The 23,993-nt window shown below is 40.8% G+C and overlaps 1 protein-coding gene across 2 annotated transcripts; it reads left to right on the top strand.

The window, feature by feature from the left end:
• The first annotated feature begins 955 nt into the window (after positions 1-955).
• On the top strand, positions 956-23,993 carry b4galt1l (DP-Gal:betaGlcNAc beta 1,4- galactosyltransferase, polypeptide 1, like). Of its 2 annotated transcripts, XM_085360394.1 has the most exons (6): positions 956-1,773; positions 8,006-8,241; positions 14,736-14,923; positions 16,571-16,693; positions 18,531-18,635; positions 22,578-23,993. In XM_085360394.1, the coding sequence occupies exons 1-6, from the start codon at positions 1,470-1,472 to the stop codon at positions 22,705-22,707; spliced, it is 1,086 nt and encodes a 361-aa protein (XP_085216520.1). In that variant the 5' UTR covers positions 956-1,469; the 3' UTR covers positions 22,708-23,993. The 2 variants fall into 2 exon arrangements, with proteins under 2 accessions (XP_085216520.1, XP_085216513.1); XM_085360387.1 differs by lacking the exon at positions 22,578-23,993 and having other exon boundaries at positions 18,531-19,810.

Genomic DNA, 23,993 nt, shown 5'->3' with positions numbered 1-23,993 from the left:
GATACATCCTAAATGATTTGGTGCTCTGATAATTTTGACAGTTGTATATTTTTTATGTTTAACAATAATTTCTGATTTGAGTTCTAGTAGTTCTTACATTCGATGTTGTCTCATTAATCATCTGACAATTCTTCTGACCTCTACAGTTTGGCCTGGGTCTGCCTCTCCACTGTTAGGATAAGAAGATCTTTTGGAACCTTCACTAAAGCTGTTTTTTGTACTGTGATGAGCTCTGAAACCTGACTGGATCTCTTCAAATAAACCATCTTCAGATAAAAGGAAGCTTGGAGATTGGCCTATAATTAGCTAAGACAGTGGCCTTTAAAAATGATCATGAAAGTACTTGAAGGCATGTGGTACATAGCTGATTAACAGTGACAGATTAAATGGTGAGGTGTTTCTTTTATTATGTTTATCTATATGATTGGAGCAGAACTGGTTGAAATGTTATATTAATCACTATGTGCCTCATTGTGGCATTTTAGGGTACTGTATTGCACAGGTACAAAAGTGTGTTGCCCTTTCATATGTGAACACTCAATATGGTTTCTTGAATTTTTATTTCAATTAACTTTGGCCTTGGGCAGTGAGAGTGAAGGTAAAGGTCAAATGCAAGGCCTAATATGTCTTTAAAGCTGTGGATGCGAACAAACCGACACTACCTACTCCCTCCCTTGGGGTGGAGTGTGTGTGTGTGTGTGGGGGGGGGGGGTGTTATATTAAAAAGAGTGTTTGTCAATAAAAGAAAAAAAAACTTATCAATGGATACATCCATGTTTTATATAGAAAAAGACTTCTTGATTGATTAATTCACTGACTGACTGACAGATCAGTGGGATTAATTTATAACATATAATTTATTAGTAAGCATTTAGAGAAACGGCACTCCGGGTGGTTTTGTGTTTTATTGTGAAAGTCTGAAACCGGAGGTGTTCACAATAGTTTCGTCACACTGACAGGTTAGTGTCCTCTGCGGCACGCGAAAGTTTATCCACTCTCTCCGGAACTTCGCAGCTCACCCTCCGAACTGACGTTTGCTGCTCCCGGCTCCGGTACTGACTGACGTGCGGATGTTTCTCTCGAGCACTTTTCAGAACTTTTCGGCGGGATTTGTTAACGTTTGTTAGCCAACTTTAAAAGAGCCGTTTAACGGAGACGCATAGTTTCCGAACCGCGTAGCTGTGAGTTTATTTTAAACCGGAACTGAGGGGCAAACTAATTAATTTACCATCCACCTGAACGTGACGGAGCTCGTTTTTGTTTTTGACGTCTCGGTTATTCGCTTTATTCCCGCGACATTTCGCTCTTATTTTAACCGGATATCACAGGAAACTTGGAAACTTTCCCGACAACTTGCAGGAAAATGGAGTCTGAAAGCAGATAACATTAAGCGACCAGGGGAAACAGACGTTATTTCCGCTTCATCGGCCGGGTTTTAACGAAACACCTCCGGGACTGTGCGAGCCAGGATGCCCGGAGAGTCCTCCGTCAACTTCGGCGTCCTCCACCGGATTTGTAAGCTGGTGGTGCTGCTCTGTTTTCTCCACATCGCCGTCACTGTGGTCTTCTATGTCCGCTCCTACGATTTCCGCCTCGCCTTCGTTCAGAATCAGCAGTCCAGTAATAACATCCCTAAGATCCAGAATAACAACCCGGTAGTGACCTCCGGACTCGAGCCTGCGAAAGACGGGGATAAAGTCTCCGAAGAGGGGGAAGTCTTGGAGCAGCCGGTGAAGAAGCTGGAGAAATGCCCCGAGACGTCCCCCCTGCTGGGTAAGACTAGCCAGAACCCTGGTTCTGAGGTCCACAGTCTGTTTAAAGGTTTAAAACAGCACAAACCTCGGAGATTGACTAGTTTCGGTCCTCACATTTTAATAGGAAACAGGGCAGTATAATTGTGACAGTATTGGTTTCTGTGACTTAATAACCTATTCAAACAGACTTTAGCTTCAACTACCAAAAACAATAAATATGCTTTTCACGACTCACGATCGTTTACTTTTTAACGGCATAAATGCAGATTACTAACAATTAAAACCAAGCATTTGGGGCTTAAATAGTGTACTTGTTCCCTCCCGACACCTCACTGTATTTCTGTAGCAAGATACTGTACTGCTCCTTTAAGTTTCATCACCAAGAACAAATGAGGTCACTTGAGTGTTTGAATTGTTGTTTTAGAAACGGTTTGTGGAGCTGGATTTTTTTAAATAACTGCCCGAGGTTGGAAATGCTGCCTTATTGCAGGGGTAAGACATTGTTTAAGACCCATCCATCCATTCTCTTGCGCTTATCCTTTTCAGGTTGACGATGCTGTGACAGCATGAGTCGTGGCAGAAAAAAGCAGCACACTGGACATCGTGTCTTCCTTTCCTGACAAAAACTACAGTTAGGGTAGCTTTATCTACTAAACTTAGTTCATACTGGTTGTTATTATTTACTATGGCACATCACTCTGCTGTGGAGAAGAGGCGCGAGAACAGTTACTCAAAGAGACACCTTCACGTGCTCATCTTGTCCAACAAACAGTCCATACCTCTATGATATTAAATAAATGAAAACGGCACTTGAAGAGTTTAATTCAGAAATGTGGCTGCCTTAAAGCCACATTCCTGTACTCTTTTTGCCTGTTGCACAATCGAGTTACAAATCACTTTCTGTTCCCACTTTATGGCATTAGAGAGCACCTACTTTCAGTGATGCTGGCAGAAATGAAACTTACAGGTTTTAAAAGTATGATCTAAATATGAAGCTCAAGCTTCAGGATCTGCTCCAGTATCAGGATAGGTGAACAGACAAGGCTTTGCAATTTAGCTGAGATCTTTAGACTTGGTCAGGTATTTTTCATAGGTTTTACAGCTTTTTATATTGATAAAAGTAATAGTAATAGATACACAAAGAAAAAAAGGTCACCTTCTGCCTTCAGGTATAGAAATTACTCTCTCCCATTATTACATTACAAAAAAAAGATCCAGTGTAACTCCATTCTTCCTCCTTATTAAGGCTTCTCATGTCTGCATCACTATGAATTATGGGACAGCATTATCTCCTTTCCTTCCATAAAGGAGAATTCAAATGACTAATCTTGTCAAATTGCATATGTGTATGAATTTCATGGACACATGCTAAATCTAGCAGTGGGAAAGCTTTAATGTTTGTTTTGGTTTTTTTTTTAGTAAACCAATTAGACAGAAAATATTAAAATTTTAATCACTCCTCACAGTCTTAAACCTCAAAAATGTGATTAATTTGCTTTAATAATAAGAGTGCATGCACCTTTGCATTCATGTGCTCCTCGGAGAGCCGGAATCTCCCAAGCTGAGAAATCATTCCTATGATAGTATTGTGCTGATTTTGGCCGAAGAGGATTACTGCCAGTTAATACCTCTTCCAACTCATCTTTGTCTGTGAACGGTTACAAATTACAAACTAAATCCCAAAACAACGAAAAGTTTCAACTTTATTACCATTTTCCCATTATTTATTTTTTAGCCAGCTGGAAACAACTTTTTTCGATATCACATGACCGCGCAGTAAGATTGAAATAACCAAAATGAGAGTAATTGTTGTGTGTGTCGTTACTTTTTAAATAGATGAGGTGGAAGAACACGAGGAGCTGCCTCCACGTTAGGTTTCATGAATCTGTGGGGTTGCAGATGGCTCTAGTTTAAACACCAGAATGGGCTTGATTTATGGGGGAGTTTTGTGTGTTCTTGAGTTCATCTGATTGGAGTCCAAACAGCATTCAGGAGATACGATGTACAGCTGCAGCCAGGTGTTCGGTTACTTTTAAACTTCGTAGTTTTGGCTCACATTAAATCTCAGTGTCATCCAGCTGTGATCTAAAGATCTCTAATAAGGTGTTTCCTCTCTTCTCATGTCTCCTCCTGGTGTGGGGATGCAGTCAGAGGTGCTGGGATGTTCTCCAGATGTGAGATAATGCAAGCCAATCAGAGCCTCTGTACATGCTCCTCCTCTGAGTTTCTGCTGGAGCTCGGGTTTCTGCTAAAGCTGCTTGTCCTCCATGCTTTGTTTGTGAGAAACAGCCGACAGAAGCAGCAGCAGTTTGCAGGCTTACGAGTCTCTGAGGAGGTAGAGTAGAGGAAACCAGATGCTGTCTGTTCACATCTGACCTGAGGTTTCCAGTCCTGAGGCTTCCTTTATAAACACACACATGCAAACACACACACAGCTCATGTCAAGGTTGGAATTTATAAGATAAAAAAACGCTTACAGAGCCCCTTTAGCGGAAACATTCAGACCAGCTGGCTCTCGAGTGCGTCTCTCCTCCCATAGACACACTCAATCTCCTCCGTGTTGGACTGCAGCTTGGAGTCCTCGTCTTGTTCTGCAACCTCTGTGACTTTGGCATAGCAGCACCCATGAACCAGTTCGCCAGCCTACTGCAGGTTTTAGCTAGAGTGCTGCAACTAAAAGGAGAGAATCCACATTCATGAGGTGCTTTGCATTTTTGGTTGAATGAGTTGTGTCCATTATGAGGTGGACTGTGGTTTTAAAACAAGTCTGTTCCAAATCACAGGTGCAGACAGTGTTATAAAATATTTTGTAGTGCAGGTACACTTTTAGTACGAGTTCTGTGTTCTCTTTCATAAACGTCCTCTCTGCGTGTTTGTCTGGACTTTCAGTTTGATCAGTTTGTGTAACTTTGATCAGGATGTTTGTTATTAGTCTGATGATCTCACCGTTTCCTCAGCTGTGACCTCTCGGACCTCCTCAGACCTCTCAGATCAGCTCTGTCAGCCCACAGACATTCAGCTTCATCGCACTCTTTGGTTTCTGAGTGCGAACTAGTCTGAACCCATCTTGACTTTTAACTACACAGAGAACTTGTGAAAGTGTGGATTTTTAAAATTGTGACCTCGTACAGACAGCTTTAGAAAATGTGACAGAAAACATACATTTTTAACTGTATTTTCATAAGCTTTATAGCTTTATCTACCCAATATATGGATGTTCATGCTACACAAAAAAGATTGTTTTTTACAATCTACTATAGACATTTATATATTTATTTATTCATTTATTTTTTGCAGTGTGCAATTAATATTCATTGCACACTGTCCATTTTCTTTCTGTTTGAGCCGGATTAAGTTTGCTCTCCTTGGTTATTAATGAGCAGTGAAAATGATCAATGGTTTGACTCTGTGAACTCTGTCAGACATTGTGTCATATAAAGAGGTTTCACTCTACAACACTTATTTGTTTCTGTAAGACCAAAAGCTCCTATTATCCTAACTAATATTTACTCAAGTATTGGGCAGATTACGTGGAGCCACAAGATGGCTCCATGTAATCTACGGTCTGACAGCCAGAGGTCAGTAATGGGTATGTAGGATCAGTCGATTGGTCAGCTGTGGGGTTATTTAGGTCAAGTGACTTGTGTTTGCTCCAATCTCATAGATGGCAAACTGGCTGAAGTGAACCCTCACTATCAAATAGGTTTGAATTTTCACAGTAAAGAAAGACCATTGAAATCCGCTTGTTAAGTGGATATGATTTGCCATTCGCTCTTTCTGGGTCCAAGCGCTCCTTCGGGTTTCAGAATCAAACAAGCACTTAAAAACAGTCCAAATTCTTCTAGCTCCAGTAAAATGATCTGTGCAAGTCTGCTTTTTAAAGACTGCCCTTAAATCTCCTCAAAGACCAGCTTGAATGATCCAGGAGCAAAGTGACATTATCCAGCAGTTTGTATCCATTGGCAGGAAACTTCTCAACTTTTAATTCAACTGAAGACCTACGAGCAGTCCTTTAAAAGCACAAACTGTGATTAGCTAGGAGTGTTGGTAAGTCCAGCATGCTACGGAGGATTGAAAACGTTATGAAGGAGACTCACAACTGTAAATACGGACTCTACACTGTAAAAGTGAATTATTTAGCAATAAAGTCTTTGAAACTTATGACATGCTTATGATTGTTGTTCACTGTATCATAGGGAGAAAATTGAGCCATTGCCCAAACTTTTGTATATGACTGTAAATACTCAGCTCAAGATTAACTCCCCCTTTATAAAAAACAAACAAAACTCCATTAGGATATCTCAAAACTCCTGAAATATGATTGCACGCTGCTCTATTTAACAAATCAAATCTCACACAGGCGTACATCTTTTAATAGCTGACCTTAAATCTTTATCCAGAGGGATGACCAACTGAAAGCAGCTTGAAGTGGCTTAAAGATGAACATATTAACATGTGAAACTGTGCTGAAACCACGAGTGGAAGGCTAACAGTGAAGGATGTGGTAAAATGGTTCCAGCTGTGCTCCTGCTTCCTCTGTTAGGGAGTCCTGTTTGGTTTCTGTTGACACGTCATCACACGGTGAGAAATTGTACTCTGGACTTGCAGAGGAGCAGAACATTTTATCTGACATGAGTAGGACTCTGTTCTAGCTGTAGTTTTCTTGGCACTGGTCTAGCATGATGTCACTGTTACAGAGATGTCCGTAACGCGCGGGCAGACATGTTTCCGTGTTCAGGAAAATGACGTGAATATACAGGCTGTATAAAAGTTGTTGACCTGAGATCAGCGTCTAACTGCTCTCTGGATGAAGAGCGCAAATCTTTGTGTGTTAATGAGCTGTTTGGACTTTTGGACGCTTTCTGCAGCAGCATATTTCTCTGATTACACACTGAGAACTGCAGAAGGTTGGAAAATGTTCTGCAGGACAAAAACAGTTTTCTGTCCTGCTGTTTGTGCTCACATCATTTCAGTCAGAATAAACCAGAACAGACTGGAAGAACACGCTGCAGGCGTACACAAACACATTTAACCTGTCCTGACGATTATGTGACCAGACTCTTCACAGCAGTTTTCCTCAGATACATTTTACTTCGTCTCTCAGGGGCCGCTCTTTTCATTCATTCAGATATAATGCTTATAACACATCAGAGTTTAATGGGAGGCGGTGCTGGTTATCTTGGTGATATGTTTGGCATGAAAGGACTCCGCATCGTTTGATGGGAATGAAATTTATCACTCACAGAGGGATGAACCCTGAAAATCAAGGTGTGACTGGCTAGTCCAGTTTGCCCAAATTTCATTGTAGCAACTCAAAAGCGGTTCTCAGTAGTTTGTATGCCTCCCCCCCCCCACCTGCTTGTATGCATGCCTGACAGTGTTGGGCCATGCTCCTGATGAGATGAGATGGTGTCCTGGGTATCACTGAGCTCCTGGACAGTCTGAGTTGCAACTTGGCATAAGCCAAACATAAGTTTTGAGCGCAATCTATCGGATTTAGGTAAGGCAAGTGTGGAGGCCAGTCAGTAGTATCAAATCCTTCATCCTTCAGGAACTGCCTTCATACTCTCGCCACATGAGGCCGGGCATTGTTGTGCACCAGCGGGAACCCAGGGCCCACGGCACCAGTGTATCGCCTGACAACAGGTCCCAGGATTTCATCCTGATATCTAATGGCAGTCAGGGTGCTGTTGCTGAGCCCGTGGAGGTCTGTGCGTCACTCCATAGATATGCCTCTCAGACTATCACTGACCCTACATACTAATACATACATGCTAAACAATGTTACAGGGAACATATTGTTCTCCACGGCTTCTCCATATGCTTTCACGGCTGTCACATGTGTTCACGGTGAAGCTGCTCTCATCTGTGACGAGCAGGACGCCAGTGGTGGACCTGCCAGTTCTGGTATTCTATGGCTAATGCCATATGGGCTAAGGGCCTTCTATGGCCCTGTCCAGCACTCCCAGGGTACCTGCCTGTCTCCCAGAATATTTGGAATAATTTTTATTCATTAGCTTATCCTACTGTATTTTTCCATGTGGATGTTAGTGAATGAGGCCTAGTTGTTGTATATTTATATATTATTTAACTTTTTGTTTTTCTACACTCTATTTTTTTTTTTTTTTAAATAATACTTTGTCTCAGTTTTTTGCCTGTGGGTGAAGCTCTCTGCTGTGGCCACCTGAAAAGGTTGTGCTGATCCTTTACTCTGTAGTCAGACTCTCTGATGTTGGTGTTTGTGTCCTCAGTGGGTCCCCTGCGAGTGGAGTTTAACATTCCTGTAAACCTGGAGCTGATAAAAAAGGAGAACCCCAACGTGCAGCCGGGCGGACGCTTCAAACCCAAAGACTGCGAGGCGCTGCAGAAAGTGGCCATCATCATCCCGTTCCGCAACCGAGAAGAGCACCTTAAGTACTGGCTGTACTATCTGCACCCGATCCTGCAAAGGCAGCAGCTCGACTACGGGATCTACGTCATCAACCAGGTACACTTGCGATGTGTGTTCATACATGAGAACAAAGGGACAATTAAAATCCTGTGTGTATAAGTTCCACTGTTTACTTGACAGGGTGGACTGTTGGCCTCTTTGCGTAAAAATGAAATGAGAGAGAGCATGTTTATCCAGAGTTTGGTTTCACAAATAGTAAAATAATACATCAGGTCTCCTGCCTGTGTGACGCCAGTGTTGGCATGAATGGCTCTTTAGCCTCACAACGCCAGATACATTCCTGGAATTCAAGCTTCAGCTTGTTGCTTACATGAAATAATCAGTTTGGAGACATTAAATACACTGTTGTGTCTGGGTGCTTCCTCCTCACTATCACTCCCCCTTACTGTGCGATGGCAGGAGTTTGTTTTGCAGTGTGCAGCTGTCAGTGATAAAAAGAAGTTTATCAAATGTGACTGATGGGGGTGTGTGCAGGGGGTTGATCTTGCTACTTCTGACCAGAAATACCAGTCAGTTAAGCTATTCATGTAGCTAACTATTGATTTACAACAGGAATAAACCATTTATAATAAGTCCTCTGTACAAAATCAAACTTTTTATTAATGCAGTAACTACCTTTAAAATTACTGTTGAGTATTAGATTAACAAGAAAAATAAGTAATGAAAGCAAGCCATGGGGTTTAAAAATAAGATGATAATCTTTATTTATTTATTTTTTTGCCTCTTTTTGAACTGGACCCCATCTTATAACTAAAAAGGAGCAGTGGCTATCAGATGTAAAGCTCTTAAAGTTCCTCTTAGGGTGGAGAACAGTGGTTAAAAAAAGGCTTCAATCCTGGAACAATTAATGAAATACCTTTGAACTTCTCTGTCTACTCTTCAATCACATCATGATTGTTTAACATAAAAATCCACAGGTGGTTCACAGAGTATCTCACAGTAAGAACTCTAAACTTCTTTCTTACGCGAAGCTTCTTCAATCAGCAGAATTTACTGTGAATTCTTGGAAACTGGGAGTGTGATCACTAGTGCTATTGATGTTTGCAGGCCGCAGTGTCACATACTTTTGAGGATTCTGGAAACTGTGTGACTGAAAGACTGGTGGCTTTTGCTTAAGTACACAGAGAGGGTGTGTTCACTGTGTTTTGTGTTGTGCAGAAGGCTTATCAGCACAACACAAACTGGAGCAACACTAACAGCGTTAGTGGCTTTGGAGCTGAAATTCGAGTCGGATCAGTCACCCATCTCAAACAATTTTAGGTTTAGATTGGACTCTGGTTACTAGGAAGATTCATTGTATTGCAGTTACTCCCACCACTTATAGATTACCAGAGGAGTTATTTAACATCTCTCTTAGCAGGATTGAAGTAAATACGCTTAAATCTATTTTAAGCCCAACAAAACCCACTCAGGCAAATTATTATCAAAATAAACTATTGTTGTACAGTTTGATAAGCTGACAGATTCTGCTACTCCAAGATGTAGGTGATGATGATGCGTTTAACTAAACAAACGAATGTGTCTGTGTGACATCAAGTGTTGTGTTTGGATAGTAATGTCTTTTCTCAGCTTCTTAGATCCTGTTCCTGATAAATCCTACAAAGGGAAACAAAACTGAATTGAAATAAAAATTCAAAATTAATAACTCTCATCTGTGTTGATTATTTTTTGATTACTTGAATAAAAGGACAGTTTTTAGTTTTGGGGCTCAGAAGTCACCAGTGTTTCTGGATCTTTGCATAGTTGAAATGTTAAAATGTGTTTACACAGCATCCGGAGAGCTTGTGATATGCAGTAGAGGCCATCAATTAAAAACTTGTTAGAAATTTGTTATTGCTCCCAAATGTTGTGCCTCTGGGCACTGCTTTCTGCTGTCTGTGTGGGAATAAGAACTTTGCGTATAGTTACAGTCTGCGTGCTTGGTCTGAGGATCTTTGCTGCTTGGTTTGATGAAAGCCAGCCACCAGGCCTCTGAGGACGGATAAGCAAGCTCGGGTGTTATTTACATGTAAATGAGCTGGTGCCCCACCTGCAGACAGAATCAGGGTCAGTTTACACCTACCCAGGTGAACCCAGGTGACCTAACGAATGAATATTCGCTAAATACGTGGGAGTTCATTTGCAGAAAACTTAAATAACAGAGACGAGTAAACACGAGTAAACTAGCACCTGCTTTTCCAGTCAACAAAGACCTCAGTGTTTTGCCTTTCTATACCACGGAACTCTATTCAAATATCTTCTAATTTACCTGCAGTCACTCTGCATGTATCCAAACCTAATCCAAATGTTTCCCAGCCTCCATTCAAATATCTGCTGATTTACCTTCTCTATAGGTATATGCTAACGTAAACATACACAAAACTTAATTTAAGATAAATGCTAATATAACATCGGTCTGCACGTAGGCCAGCAGGAGGCTGTCGCTGATGAAAATTTCACACAATTGAATGGAAGATGACAAACAATAGTTTTGTAATATAATCATTTTAAATTGAAGGGTTTGAATCATAAATATTTAACACTCAGTAAATATATGTGGTGATAGTGACTGTTTACAAACATCATCTGGCACACGCAGCTGTTGTATATAGTGTGTGTGTGTGTTGTTGTAACTGCATGGACCCCAGTGACTGAAGACTGAACGTCATAGTCAATCACCTGACTGATTTCTGAACTTTCTTCTTCTGCTTTGTTTCTCTGTGTGACTCACAGTTGTTGTTTTTCTCTTTCTTGTGTGTGTGTCCTTCCTCCTCCTCTTCCTCCTCACTGTGCTTATCTTGCTGCCCCTCCTCACCCCTCCAACCTCCCCTCCCTTTGCATGTCAGGCCTTTCTGATCAATGGTTGTGGCCCTGGAGACGCTGAGGCTCAACCCCCGTTTGACTGGTAATACAGGCTTCCTTCTTCTCTTGTTTTCTATCTGCTCCAACTTGTTTCTACTGTATTTGTTTCCTGTGAAGCTTTACTAACCTCTTTGTGGATCTTTTCATTCTGGCAACAGGAATTTTATCAGTTCCCTTCGGGCGCACTTCTTATTTTTTTGCATGATTACACTTGTTAAAGCATGCTACAGAGCTGCTGTGATGCAGATATCTGCAGCAGCTGCAGATCTCAACTTGCCTTCATGCCTCATGAAGTCACCTGAAGGATCTCTAGCTTTGTGTGCTTGTCAGCTGAAACACAACTCCTTTGTTGGGTTGATTTTGCCCTAAAAATAAATATGTTTAGTTTAGTCTTTTAAAAAGAACGCTTGTTTGGTTAGAGCATTAAAAACTACTTGGTTAAGATTAGTCACTAACAAGAACTCAGTTATGTTTAGGCCCTCCATACACCTTGGTCAGGTTTAGACTTTAGAAACTACCCATTAATTGGCTTCTGTACTTTTGGATGGAAAATCTGAAGATTTACGTTTATGTAGATGTACATCAACCTTCATCTTTAGGCTCCCTTCACACCTGCTCAGTGCTCACGTTTGTTGCGTAATCACCTGAGGTCTGTTTACTGCTCCCATAGAAACCCGAGTTATTATTAGCACAGCAGCAGCAGGCATGAAGTTCTGAAGTTTCTCTCATTCATCCCACGTGGCTGCTCACAGCTCCTTTATTCATCATGAAGGACAACTGGACCAGGATCAGTGAAGGAGTGTTGGATTCACTGCTGGTCTGTTTGTGAACAATGGTCATGAGTACCATTCACAAACAGTTGGAGAATGGCTGCAGTAACAGCATTGTAAGATGGTGAAAGATGTACCCTTAGGTTCTGTCCTCGATTTAGAGATGGTGAGGTCTTCCTCACAGCCCATTGTTCATTCAGTGAGCTTGTTTCAGTTATTATGCAAATATACGGTTTATAATGTTGGGGAAACCCGCAGTCACCTGAGACACTTATGTTACACTTCAATGAGATACTTTTTACCCCCCCCCCAAAAAAAGGCAGAGGTACAGGGAGTGCAGAATTATTAGGCAAATGAGTATTTTGTCCACATCATCCTCTTCATGCATGTTGTCTTACTCCAAGCTGTATAGGCTCGAAAGCCTACTACCAATTAAGCATATTAGGTGATGTGCATCTCTGTAATGAGAAGGGGTGTGGTCTAATGACATCAACACCCTATATCAGGTGTGCATAATTATTAGGCAACATCCTTTCCTTTGGCAAAATGGGTCAAAAGAAGGACTTGACAGGCTCAGAAAAGTCAAAAATAGTGAGATATCTTGCAGAGGGATGCAGCAGTCTCAAAATTGCAAAGCTTCTGAAGCGTGATCATCGAACAATCAAGCGTTTCATTCAAAATAGTCAACAGGGTCGCAAGAAGCGTGTGGAAAAACCAAGGCGCAAACTAACTGCCCATGAACTGAGAAAAGTCAAGCGTGCAGCTGCCAAGATGCCACTTGCCACCAGTTTGGCCATATTTCAGAGCTGCAACATCACTGGAGTGCCCAAAAGCACAAGGTGTGCAATACTCAGAGACATGGCCAAGGTAAGAAAGGCTGAAAGACGACCACCACTGAACAAGACACACAGGCTGAAACGTCAAGACTGGGCCAAGAAATATCTCAAGACTGATTTTTCTAAGGTTTTATGGACTGATGAAACGAGAGTGAGTCTTGATGGGCCAGATGGATGGGCCCGTGGCTGGATTGGTAAAGGCAGAGAGCTCCAGTCCGACTCAGACGCCAGCAAGGTGGAGGTGGAGTACTGGTTTGGGCTGGTATCATCAAAGATGAGCTTGTGGGGCCTTTTCGGGTTGAGGATGGAATCAAGCTCAACTCCCAGTCCTACTGCCAGTTTCTGGAAGACACCTTCTTCAAGCAGTGGTACAGGAAGAAGTCTGCATCCTTCAAGAAAAACATGATTTTCATGCAGGACAATGCTCCATCACACGCGTCCAAGTACTCCACAGCGTGGCTGGCAAGAAAGAGTATAAAAGAAGAAAAACTAATGACATGGCCACCTTGTTCACCTGATCTGAACCCCATTGAGAACCTGTGGTCCATCATCAAATGTGAGATTTACAAGGAGGGGAAACAGTACACCTCTCTGAACAGTGTCTGGGAGGCTGTGGTTGCTGCTGCACGCAATGTTGATGGTGAACAGATCAAAACACTGACAGAATCCATGGATGGCAGGCTTTTGAGTGTCCTTGCAAAGAAAGGTGGCTATATTGGTCGCTGATTTGTTTTTGAATGTCAGAAATGTAGATTTGTGAATGTGGAGATGTTATATTGGTTTCACTGGTAAAAATAAATAATTGAAATGGGTATATATTTGTTTTGTGTTAAGTTGCCTAATAATTATGCACAGTAATAGTCACCTGCACACACAGATATCCCCCTAAAATAGCTAACTAAAAACAAACTAAAAACTACTTCCAAAAACATTCAGCTTTGATATTAATGAGTTTTTTGGGTTCATTGAGAACATGGTTGTTGTTCAATAATAAAATTATTCCTCAAAAGTACAACTTGCCTAATAATTCTGCACTCCCTGTATTGTTGTCATTCCGCCAGGTGGCCATGTAGTGTAGACATCCAGGTCAAAGGTCAACTTTCCTTAAACTCCCCTAGTGTGCGATAGAAATCCTATCTATTAGGATGTTTTGTTGGGCATTGTGCCTTTGAAGAGTGAAGAGTGTAGACACACAGGATTTTATTTGATCAATGTGACTTGAAGCTGTCAGACCAACTTTATTTACTTTATGGGGTAGTGCAGATGTGTGACTTAAATGTTTTTTATTTATCACCTCGAGGCAGTATGAAGATTTGGGTGGCTGGTAACAAGTCACCGAGGAATCCAGAAGACTCAGTCTAATAGCTTGAATGATCCATCATGCTGGGATTAACTATATTTTTTTTCTAGTTTTCGTCCATCTGTTTAAAGTTTCTGTGCACTGTAATAACCTCTATTTGGAGCAGCTTCGTGCTGTCTTATTGTCCTTAAACGGCTCTTCTGACTTCACTCTCTCTTTGAAGGAAGTCATTTTTTTTCATATGAAGCAGAAAGTACACTAAATGCAAGAAAAATGCTGCAGACTTGCATAAAGTGATTAAGAGTGTAGCAGGAGACTCAAAGTCTGTCACCACTAAATGGGTGATGCAGATTAGGCTGCATTGAAAGTAGCCCCTGTAATCTTATGACACGATAGTCGTACGTCAGCGCAGACATAAACATTTTTAAACCCAGTAAAATTTCATTAAACTGTTTGTGTTGTCTCAAAATCCTGCAATGTTTTAAGGTCATGCTGAGCTTTATCTTGTATTACCTCGAGGGAGGCTTTTACGCATATCAGTTTCTGCATATTTGTACAGTTCAAGTTGTCTAACATTCTTCAAACCGGTCGATCAGGAAGCTGCTGTACAAGGAGACAAAAAAACATCATTGTTTGCCTGGTGATGGATTCATTACATTTGATCTATATTATATACTCTACGATACAGGTCAAGTTTGAAAGTGTTTTTTGTGACTAACTTCACACTCTGTTCTTTAACCAGTGCTGCACTTTTAACCCCGTGATTACCTGTGTGTGTGTCAGGATGGCGACGAGACCTTCAACAGAGCCAAGCTGCTGAACATTGGCTACGCGGAGGCCTTGAAGGAGTACGATTACAACTGCTTCGTCTTCAGCGATGTCGACCTCATCCCCATGGACGACCGCAACACCTACAAGTGCTTCAGCCAGCCTCGGCACCTGTCTGTGTCCATGGACAAGTTCGGCTTCAGGTGAGACGCCACAGGAAATAAAGGGATGAGAAACTTAAACGACAGTTACGCTACGGAAAACTGAATGGAGGTGCAAGACAAGCAGATTTATTGTGACCATCTCCAATGAACTTGGGATCTCGTTGATTTGAAGTGATTACTTCAAAGTCGGGGACCAGGTCTGCAATAACTTGCAGTCTACTGTTGTCTTCAAAGCAACTTTAGTGCATCGAGATGGGACGGAGTTAGTCTGCTATTAGTGATAAAAACTGTGATTGGAAATCATTTGCTGTCTACATTCACAGAAATTCATATGTACTTCTTACAGTCAAAGTCCAGTCAGAACCTCGTAGATTTAGAACAGAAGTTCAGAAATTCCTCCATTTTACACGTGTACTTACAGATAGACAGTAATGGTTTATCAATTTCTTGTAACCTGACCCTGTTATTGAGGATCTCTTTGTCATGCTTTGAGCTGATGGTGTCAAACTCTGTTCTGTTGAGGTCAGCTGAGAGAGGCACAGTATGTGCCGTATACCTGTCAGATACATGTTTTGGGAGGAGACTTTTAAAGGAGTCGTGTTTATCTCAGCTATGTAACCCAAGGTCGAACACAAGGTCAGGCAGAATTATCTCATGATTAGTTCATAACAATACCCTGGAACTGTAAAAAATGACCCCTGCTTGCATGCATTTAGAAGTTTTTGAGGAAAAACATCCTCTTCCTTTTTCTTGCTGGATCCTCCAGCCTGTCTGACTGCATTGCAACACAGGAGAGGCTGTGCAGCTGCTGACTGTAATGCTGTGTTTGAGGCTGGGATAATTATATAACACAAAAGTGATTGAACTCATTAGTCACAGTTTTGGAGTAAAAGAGACTTGCTGCTGGAGATAAATTTTTAAAAAAAGCCTCCTTGAAGCATTCCTAGCTGAGAAATGAGGGTCTTTTTTTTTTCTTTCTAAAAATCCTTGTCTTTGGTCTCGCTGTGAGATGTGAAACGAAAGTGCCATTTTTGGCATCGGATCATCCCGCAGAGCTGACGTGTCAGTACTCAGGTCTGGATGTGCTCAGCACTGAATCTGTATTGTGGGCCGGGTTAATCGTGCAGACAGTGTGTAGTTCTAGTGAAGAGAACAGACAGACTTTGAAACCACTGAGAAAGAGGTGGGTACTGAAAGAAAACCTCCCTTCCTGTTTCCTGTCACCGCTGTCCCTGAGCAGCAGCATTTCCTGTCAGGAAGCCCAAAGAAGCTGATGTGTGTCATTTCACCTCCTGCTGTTGTTCTGTGAAAAACAGGCTGAGCATGGAAGGAAAAAATGTCCACTGTCACTCAGATCACGACACGAAGTGTTTACACAAAACTGCTTTGTACAAATACAGGATGGTAACTGGTTATGAGAACAAGTGAAAGCTGCTTCCTCTATGCTCTGCAGGCTGCAGCTGAGTGAGGCCTTATAATGTACAGCTTTATGTTTTTCTTCTTGACTTTATTAGAGTCACTTTGCACGATTCACAGTTTAGAATAATAATAATTTACCTTATATTAGGCCTTGGTGCAGTCCCTCAGTTCATGCTTTGTCTGAAATGAGCCATTTTAGCTCCTCTGCCTTTAATATCCAAGATCGATCATGTCGGTCAGCTTTAATGACCTGTTTGTCCTCTGCAGGTTACCGTACAATCAGTATTTTGGAGGCGTCTCCTCGTTGAGTAAAGAGCAATACTTGAAGATCAACGGCTTTCCCAACAACTATTGGGGCTGGGGAGGAGAGGACGATGACATCTACAACAGGTACATTTTCTGCTTTACATGCTGCAGCGGACTCGCTCGTGTCATTACAAACACATCACATTAGGGCTGCTCAATTAATCGAATTTTAATCACGATTACGATCTGGGCTTTCAACAATCATTAAAAATGACTGAGCCGATTATTAGCCCCTCCCTCATTTATCCGCAACACCTTAAAGGCCGGTCCGTGAAAATATTGTTGGGCATAAACCGTCCGTGGCGCGAAAAAGGTTGGAGACCGCTGATTAAGAGGACCCGAGGGAAGCTCGGAAAGCTAAGCAGAAGTTATTTGGAGAGTGACTGCCGTTGGTTGAAAAGAGAGTTTAAAAAAAAAAAAAAAAACTTCAGTGGTGTTGCACACTATTTTATATTATTTTTTAAAGTCATTATTCAATACATTGTTATTGTTAACCCTTTAAAGCCGGTCAGAGCTGCACGCTCTGTTTTGTGTAACTATTTTTAAATCCCTGTAGAACCTGAACTGTGTAAGCTAGCGCAATAATTTGTTTTGCATATGAAACTTACATCTGATGCCATCAGCTTGTCCTCGGTCACGGTTTCCTTCCACATAAAGCTTTGCAAAAATTGCATAAAAAGCGCTTGCAGGAACAAAAACATAATATTCCAGAAACACGCTTTGCCGATCCGATCAGCTGTTCGTAACACTTCCCACATTGAAACAGACGTCACCGCTAACTATCGCATGTCCGCCATTTCCTGCCCGAAACCGGAAGTGACGTCATTTTCGCGGAAAATGTAGTTGTTTTTTTTAACTTGTAGGCCTTAAAAGCCTATACTGGTCATGTTTGACTTTTCTGAATAGTTTCTGTGATGCTTAGAACTCGAATTGCACTGCTGGAAATAGTTTATTTTGATGCACCTGCTGTTTTCTTTGCAAATTTGCATCATAGGATTGTTTTTGTTTTTCCTGCAGTATATAAAAATTGCTGTATCTCCAAAATAAAACTATGAAGACACTCAAAATAAATTTCCTGTTGTTGTAAACTATTTTTTGCAACTTTTTTGTATTTAAAGTTTTGAGGGATAAACCTCTTAAATTTCTCCAAGTAGAAATATATGTAAAAAAACAAAACAAAAACGATTTTCAATTTTTTTTGTAGTTTATTGCACTTTTTTGCAATTAATGTAGTTACTATGGACTTAATGCATACATATTATTAAAATATGGGCTATAACAGTTGTATAGCAACTTGAAATGCTCCCACAAATGGCACTACAACATGTAAAAAAATAATATAAGCTCTGGCGGACTTGGTTCTATGGTAGGTCGTTAGGGTTAAATAAATATCGTCAAATAATCGAGATCTCAATTTCAGTGAAAATAATCGTGATTATCATTTTTGCCATAATCGAGCCGCCCTACATCACATACCGTCTTTATACACATGTCACATGATCCACAGTCTACAGGTCAACCACAGCTCCAGTGTCAGTTTTTATGTGTCTGAGGCTTTTATTTGATTTGAATTGACAGCAAATATGTGTTGTTATCCACTCATCAGCTAATGAATCATCATAAAAATGAATAAATATGTGCATGAAAATTACCCACGTTTGAAAAGAACATTTTTATATGGGGCAAAAAGGAAATATGTAACATTTACAAACACTTGGAAAATATTATATTATAAAATATATTATAAAATTATGAAGAAAAAAAAAATGCATGCCTGGACAATAATAACATTTTTTTTTAATTACCAAAAAATAATTCAATGCTACAAATTAATTATTACCATCTTTATTATATTTAAAAAATATAAATCAAAGAAAGACAGGTTAAATATGTTCTTTTAAAAAAACTGTTGTGTTTTCAGGCTGGCATCTAAAGGAATGTCCATCTCCAGAGCCACCGGTGAAATCGGGAAGTGCCGCATGATCCGACACAACAGAGACAAGATGAATGATCCAAACCCACAGAGGTGCAGACCCAAATCATCTTCACACAACTCTGCTTGTTATACCAGACACACACAACACACACTGTCGTTTATTCTGCATGATGACAGGGAGTCACGCTGGAGTACACCCACTCCTGAACTGTTTTCACTTCATATAAAACTTGTCACATGAGATTTAATTTCATTAATTTCATTTCCAATGTTATTCCTCACTGTTGCATACTTTGGAAATATAACATTGACTTTCACTGCTATGCCGATGATCCGCTGCAGTGTATTTCTTCCAAACCCAGTTTCTCCCTTCCACCCATCTCTCTTTGATTGCTTTAAGAAGATTAACCAAAGTTCTCTGATTTTCTCAAACTCAGTGGTAATAAAATAGAAGCTCCACCTGTCAGCACAGATTCCACTTCAACTAAATCCTACAGGTTTTCCATTAATATTGATGACAACTCCATCCTTCTCTCCACTCAGGTTAAGAGTCTGGGTGTCATCCTCGACAGTACTTTATTAATCTTCCACTTAAGCAACATCAGTCATCTCTATCCCATCATCATCCTCCATGCTGCTGCCACGATTAGTCGACTAGTCACGATTACGTCGACTATCAAAATCGTTGATGACTAATTTAATAGTCGGCGCATCGTTTGAAGCTTTGTAAGATCCCAAAAGACGCAGGAATAAGTAGTAGGATTTAAGAGTGTAATAACGGACTGAAACAGAAGATGGCAGCACTGCATGTACAAGGATGCCAGCTGCCGTTAAAACCCGAAGAAGAAGAAGCAGCGTCCGGTATCGTAGCTGTGTCCAAATTCAGGAACCGCATCCTCCTGTGACCGCATTTGTAGGCCGATTACGTTACAGTGACACGACGAAGACTGTCCAAATTCGAAGACTCCCGACAAATGCGGCCGACAAATGCGCCCTTCATTTCCCCAGATTTGAAGGATGGGTCGGGTGTATACTTCGTGGCCAAACCTATCCCAGAATTCATAGCGCGGCCCTGCTCAGTTTCCAACAATGGCAGCAGCTAGTTAGTTTTGATATTTGATATTTTAATTATTCTTTCTGGGTCACAAAATAAACATTTAACATATTTTCAGGCGAGAATGTAGCTGTGTAAACTTCAAATATCTGCTCAGTTTATCAAGACACCACATATAGGGCTGGGTATCGTCACTGATTTCTAGAATCGATTCAATTCCGATTCACAAGGTCCCGAATCGATTCGATCCACGATTCGATTTGATTCGATTTAAATCTGGGAAATTTTGACAGTCAGAAATATTATAATTCAGATCAGTACATTTACATATTTTTGTATCAATAAAAAGGAAGCTGACACACGCAAGACTTTATCACAGGTGTGAGCATCACAGCAGAGGCCTTTGTGTCAAAGTAGCTGAAGATAAAACACAGAAAAACATGAAAGTGATTTTCCTGGCCTGGGATTTTATAAAAATATTCTGCAGTACATCAAAAACGAAAGAAAACCATTAATCAATATATGAACATTACCTCTGACGTTACAGCGGTTTTATTAGAGACACGGTTAAGCGTTTTGCATTTTGAATAATTTTAAAAAGTTTAAATTTGTTCAGTATTGAACAGCAGAAATTAGGTTTTCTTTTCAGAAGAATATAAAAGGGAAAAAACAGCGGCTGACAGCACTGTAAACAACAGTAGACTTTGCGTAACAAACAAGCGAATAATGAAGAAAGGGAAACTGTTCTTGAAGTACAGAGAGAGAGAGAGAGAGAGCTGTGCATCGCGGTGGAAGCAAAACAGTAAAAGTCAGAGTGAATTCATGACGATGTTTATGTGAAGCGTTTGGATCTTCTTTTGCTGCTGGTTCGGTCAATATTGTTTGGAGAGAGATCAAACTAACAGCTTTAGAATCGGCTCATTAAGGGCGTGAACACAAAGCGCGGAGCCGCCGACAGATCAGAATCAGCGAGCTGTCGGCTTTCAGCCCCGACTGTGAGAAAGGCAACATCTGATTCTGATCCGCGGGTCGCGCTGTGTGTTTAAGTCTATGTGCAGAATCCATGTTCCTGCTCTCATTTACTGTCTTAACTGTTTGGTGGTTCTTGAAATTTTGTGAGATGTCACCAGAGATTCTGGCATTTTGGGCAAAATAAATTTATATTAAAAAAATCGATTCAGGATTTTAATGAATCGATTTTACGTTATCCAAGCCAGAATCGATTTTAATCAATGAATCTATTATAAAAACCCACCCCTAACCACATATTTTCAAAAGCGCTCCGACGTTTTCGGAGACGTCTGTTACCCACTAGCTCGATAGCTAGCCGGGGTTCAAGGCTCACTAGAGCTCGTGAAAACATCGAACTCTTGGTAAATCGTTTTCAGACCCACCGCCGTCTTTCGCTACTCAGGTTAAACATGATATATGAGTCACTTAGATAACTTAAAATGTTATTGTTTGGTTTTTTTTAGTATTTTATTTGTTCCTGAGTAAATCGGTTTGGCTGAGATTAAAGTTATAGTTTTTACACAGCTGAATAAACATCAAGCAGACAACTGATTATCAGAAGTGTGAGATGCTCCAGAATATTCTCCGGTGTCCTGTTATATTTTAGATAGCAAGGAGCAGACGGCTGCGTTTATTAAACTCCACCAAGACAATCTGCTAATTTCATTAAAATTGAATAAACTATCATCTTGTCTTTATTTTTAGTTAGCACATACCTTAAACACTCAAAGCTGTAAGCTAATGATAGTTATATAAGAGCAGATCCATGCTGGTGCAGTAAGCTGTACGTTTTACGTCCAATGGATGCATGATCTGATTAGTCGACTCATGGCAAAAATAATCGGTGACTAGTCGACTATCAAAATAATCGTTTGTGGCAGCCCTACCCTCAATGCTGCTGTCATCCTTGTCCATGGCTTTGTCACTTTTTGGATGAATTATTGTAATTCTCTTCTCTTTGGTCTCCCTAACAAGTCCCTTGATGAACTCCAGAATTCTGCAGCCTTGATCGTAACTCGCCCACACCCTCAGAGAGCACATCACCTCTGTGTTTCAGCCACCTCACTGGCTGCCTGTAGTGTCTAGAATCACTTTTAAAATATTGCTTTTCACTTTCAAATCTCTCCATAACCTGGCTCCTCCCTGCTTGTGTTGCTAGTCCCTTCCGCTCCCTTATGTCTTCTTCTGATACTCACCTTATTGTTCCCCGCACCCATCTCACCACTTTTGGGAACAGAGCTTTGAGCTGCTCTGTTCCCCAGCTCGGAAATTCACTTCCACCTGATATTAGAAACACAGGCTCTTTTCCCTTATTCAATTCAAAACTAAAAATGCATCTTCAAACTGGCTCACTCTCTTTAAACATCGACTCCAATTATTGTCTAATGGTGTTTTGTTTTTTTGTTTTTTTAAATCCTTTTTACTCTTTGTCTTCTATGCTTTGAACACTGACCTTGGGTTTTAGTAAGGCGCCCACAAAAAATGTGTTATTATTGTTATCAGTACTGTTAGGTCTACACTTATAGACCTCGCTGACTCAGAGACTTATTCCCGTGAACAAAGCAAGACGAACAGAGATCGATCGGTTTTAACTTGCGCATGGGGAGCCCAGTTGGAATCTTAGAGCTGTGAGTTCTGCACCCAACCTCAGAGGCCTCCAACTCTGGCCCCCTCCTGCAGAACATATGTCGTGTGTGTCCGCAACAGTGAACGTGTGATGTGTGTGTGTGTGTGAGCATGTGATGTGATCAGTGAAAAGTGAATGTATGTCTGTGTAGAAAACAGAGGTGAGCATTCATGCTAAAGACCTAATCATCTTGCACACTGACAACCATAATGATCCACAATTGTCTAACAAGTACCATTACTCATCAATATTTATACTGCTAATTAAAATGATGGCTAAATGTGGTTTTAAGAGTGAGGCTGTTGGTTCTGAAGGGTCTGGATGCTGTTTTTGGTTCCAGGTTTAACCGGATTGCTCACACTCGAGAGACCATGTACAAAGACGGCATAAACTCTCTGAATTACCAGGTGGTGAGCATCCAGAAGCTTGACCTTTTCACTATGATCACCGTGGATGTGGGAAAGCCATGAAGGATCTGTGGCACTGGGACCAGGCTGAAATTCACACCGTGCCTCTGACACTTGAAGCTTTAAGTTCTGGTTCTGCTCCAGAACTACTGGACTGTTTCCATGATTTTTCTTTTTTTTGTTTTTTGGGTTTTTGCACAAACAGACTCATGGTTTGTGGAGTTTTTTCGGGGCCTTAAGGACTCATTTCTGATTGGTCAGCTGGAACCAATCAGCTCCCACCATCTGTGCGTCAGACGCTGCTGCTGGGATATTTCCTAAACAAGACTTTTGTTTTGAAAATCAGACAATCAGAGCGGCCCTCAGGGTCATGTGGTCTGGGCTTTACTGCTGGAGGATTAGGGGTTATTGAGTGTGTCTGTTTTACCTTTTTTAAAAATCAGGTTTTCAATCAGTGATCAATGTTTCTTTTCTTTTTACAGCCAAAGTTTAATCCAAAATGAAACAAGAGTCTGTTCCTCAATAGATTCTATTACTAATTAATCAGCACTGATTGATTATCTGCTCGTTTTGATTCCAACAAAACAGGAAAAAAAAGAAAAATGATAGATTATCGGTGATGGTTGGTTTCTCTGTTGACTGATTAGCTGTACTTCATTTTGATTGATTGATTGTATCTCTAAGTGTCCTTATTGGTACCAAAGACTTTACTGATCCTGTGGATGAGGTCAACTGACTGCTGGACAAGTTCGTTTGATTATTGATGACACATATTGATTCAGTGTGTGTTATCTGTCCTGCATGTTCATTTGTGTCTGCAGACCAGTCTCCTCCTCACTCTGTGAACAAATCACCTGTAAATGTGCCTTAGTGGTGGGACTGGTGGAGAAGCCAGTGTATGAATGTGTGGGTTCTTTTTGTTTTGTTTTTTTCCCCTTTTAATATGCCATGTGTATGTTCTTCTTTGTGTCTTGTTTCACTCGGTGTTTGTGGTGTTGTCTCTGTGGGTCATGCTGTGCTGTAGATAATCATTTCCAGGGTGGAGGTCAGCCTGACCCACAGAGATGAAACGTGAATGGGAACACAGCAGGCTAGAAAAAAAGAAAAGGTAATGATCCTTTTAAAAGCACTAAATTCAGATTCATAAAACCAGTTAAATTAATAAATACCTGAAATCAGATTTCTGTCCTGCTGCAGTGATTTTGGCTATAATATGTTTCTGTATGTGGACATTAAAGATGATGTGTTGGGCTTTTCATTGTTTCCTCTATTTGGATTCCTTTCCTGTAATGCAAACAGCATTTCACAATTTAAAAAAAAATTAAGTAAATAAAGAATTATTTGGTTTC

The sequence above is a fragment of the Diplotaxodon limnothrissa genome, linkage group LG2 (genome assembly GCF_057381915.1).
Source record: "Diplotaxodon limnothrissa isolate DT_005_m linkage group LG2, D_limnothrissa_male_GT1.1, whole genome shotgun sequence".
Taxonomy (NCBI): domain Eukaryota; kingdom Metazoa; phylum Chordata; class Actinopteri; order Cichliformes; family Cichlidae; genus Diplotaxodon; species Diplotaxodon limnothrissa.
The sequence above is the reverse complement of the archived record's forward strand: the minus strand, read 5'-3'. Positions and strand labels throughout refer to the sequence as shown.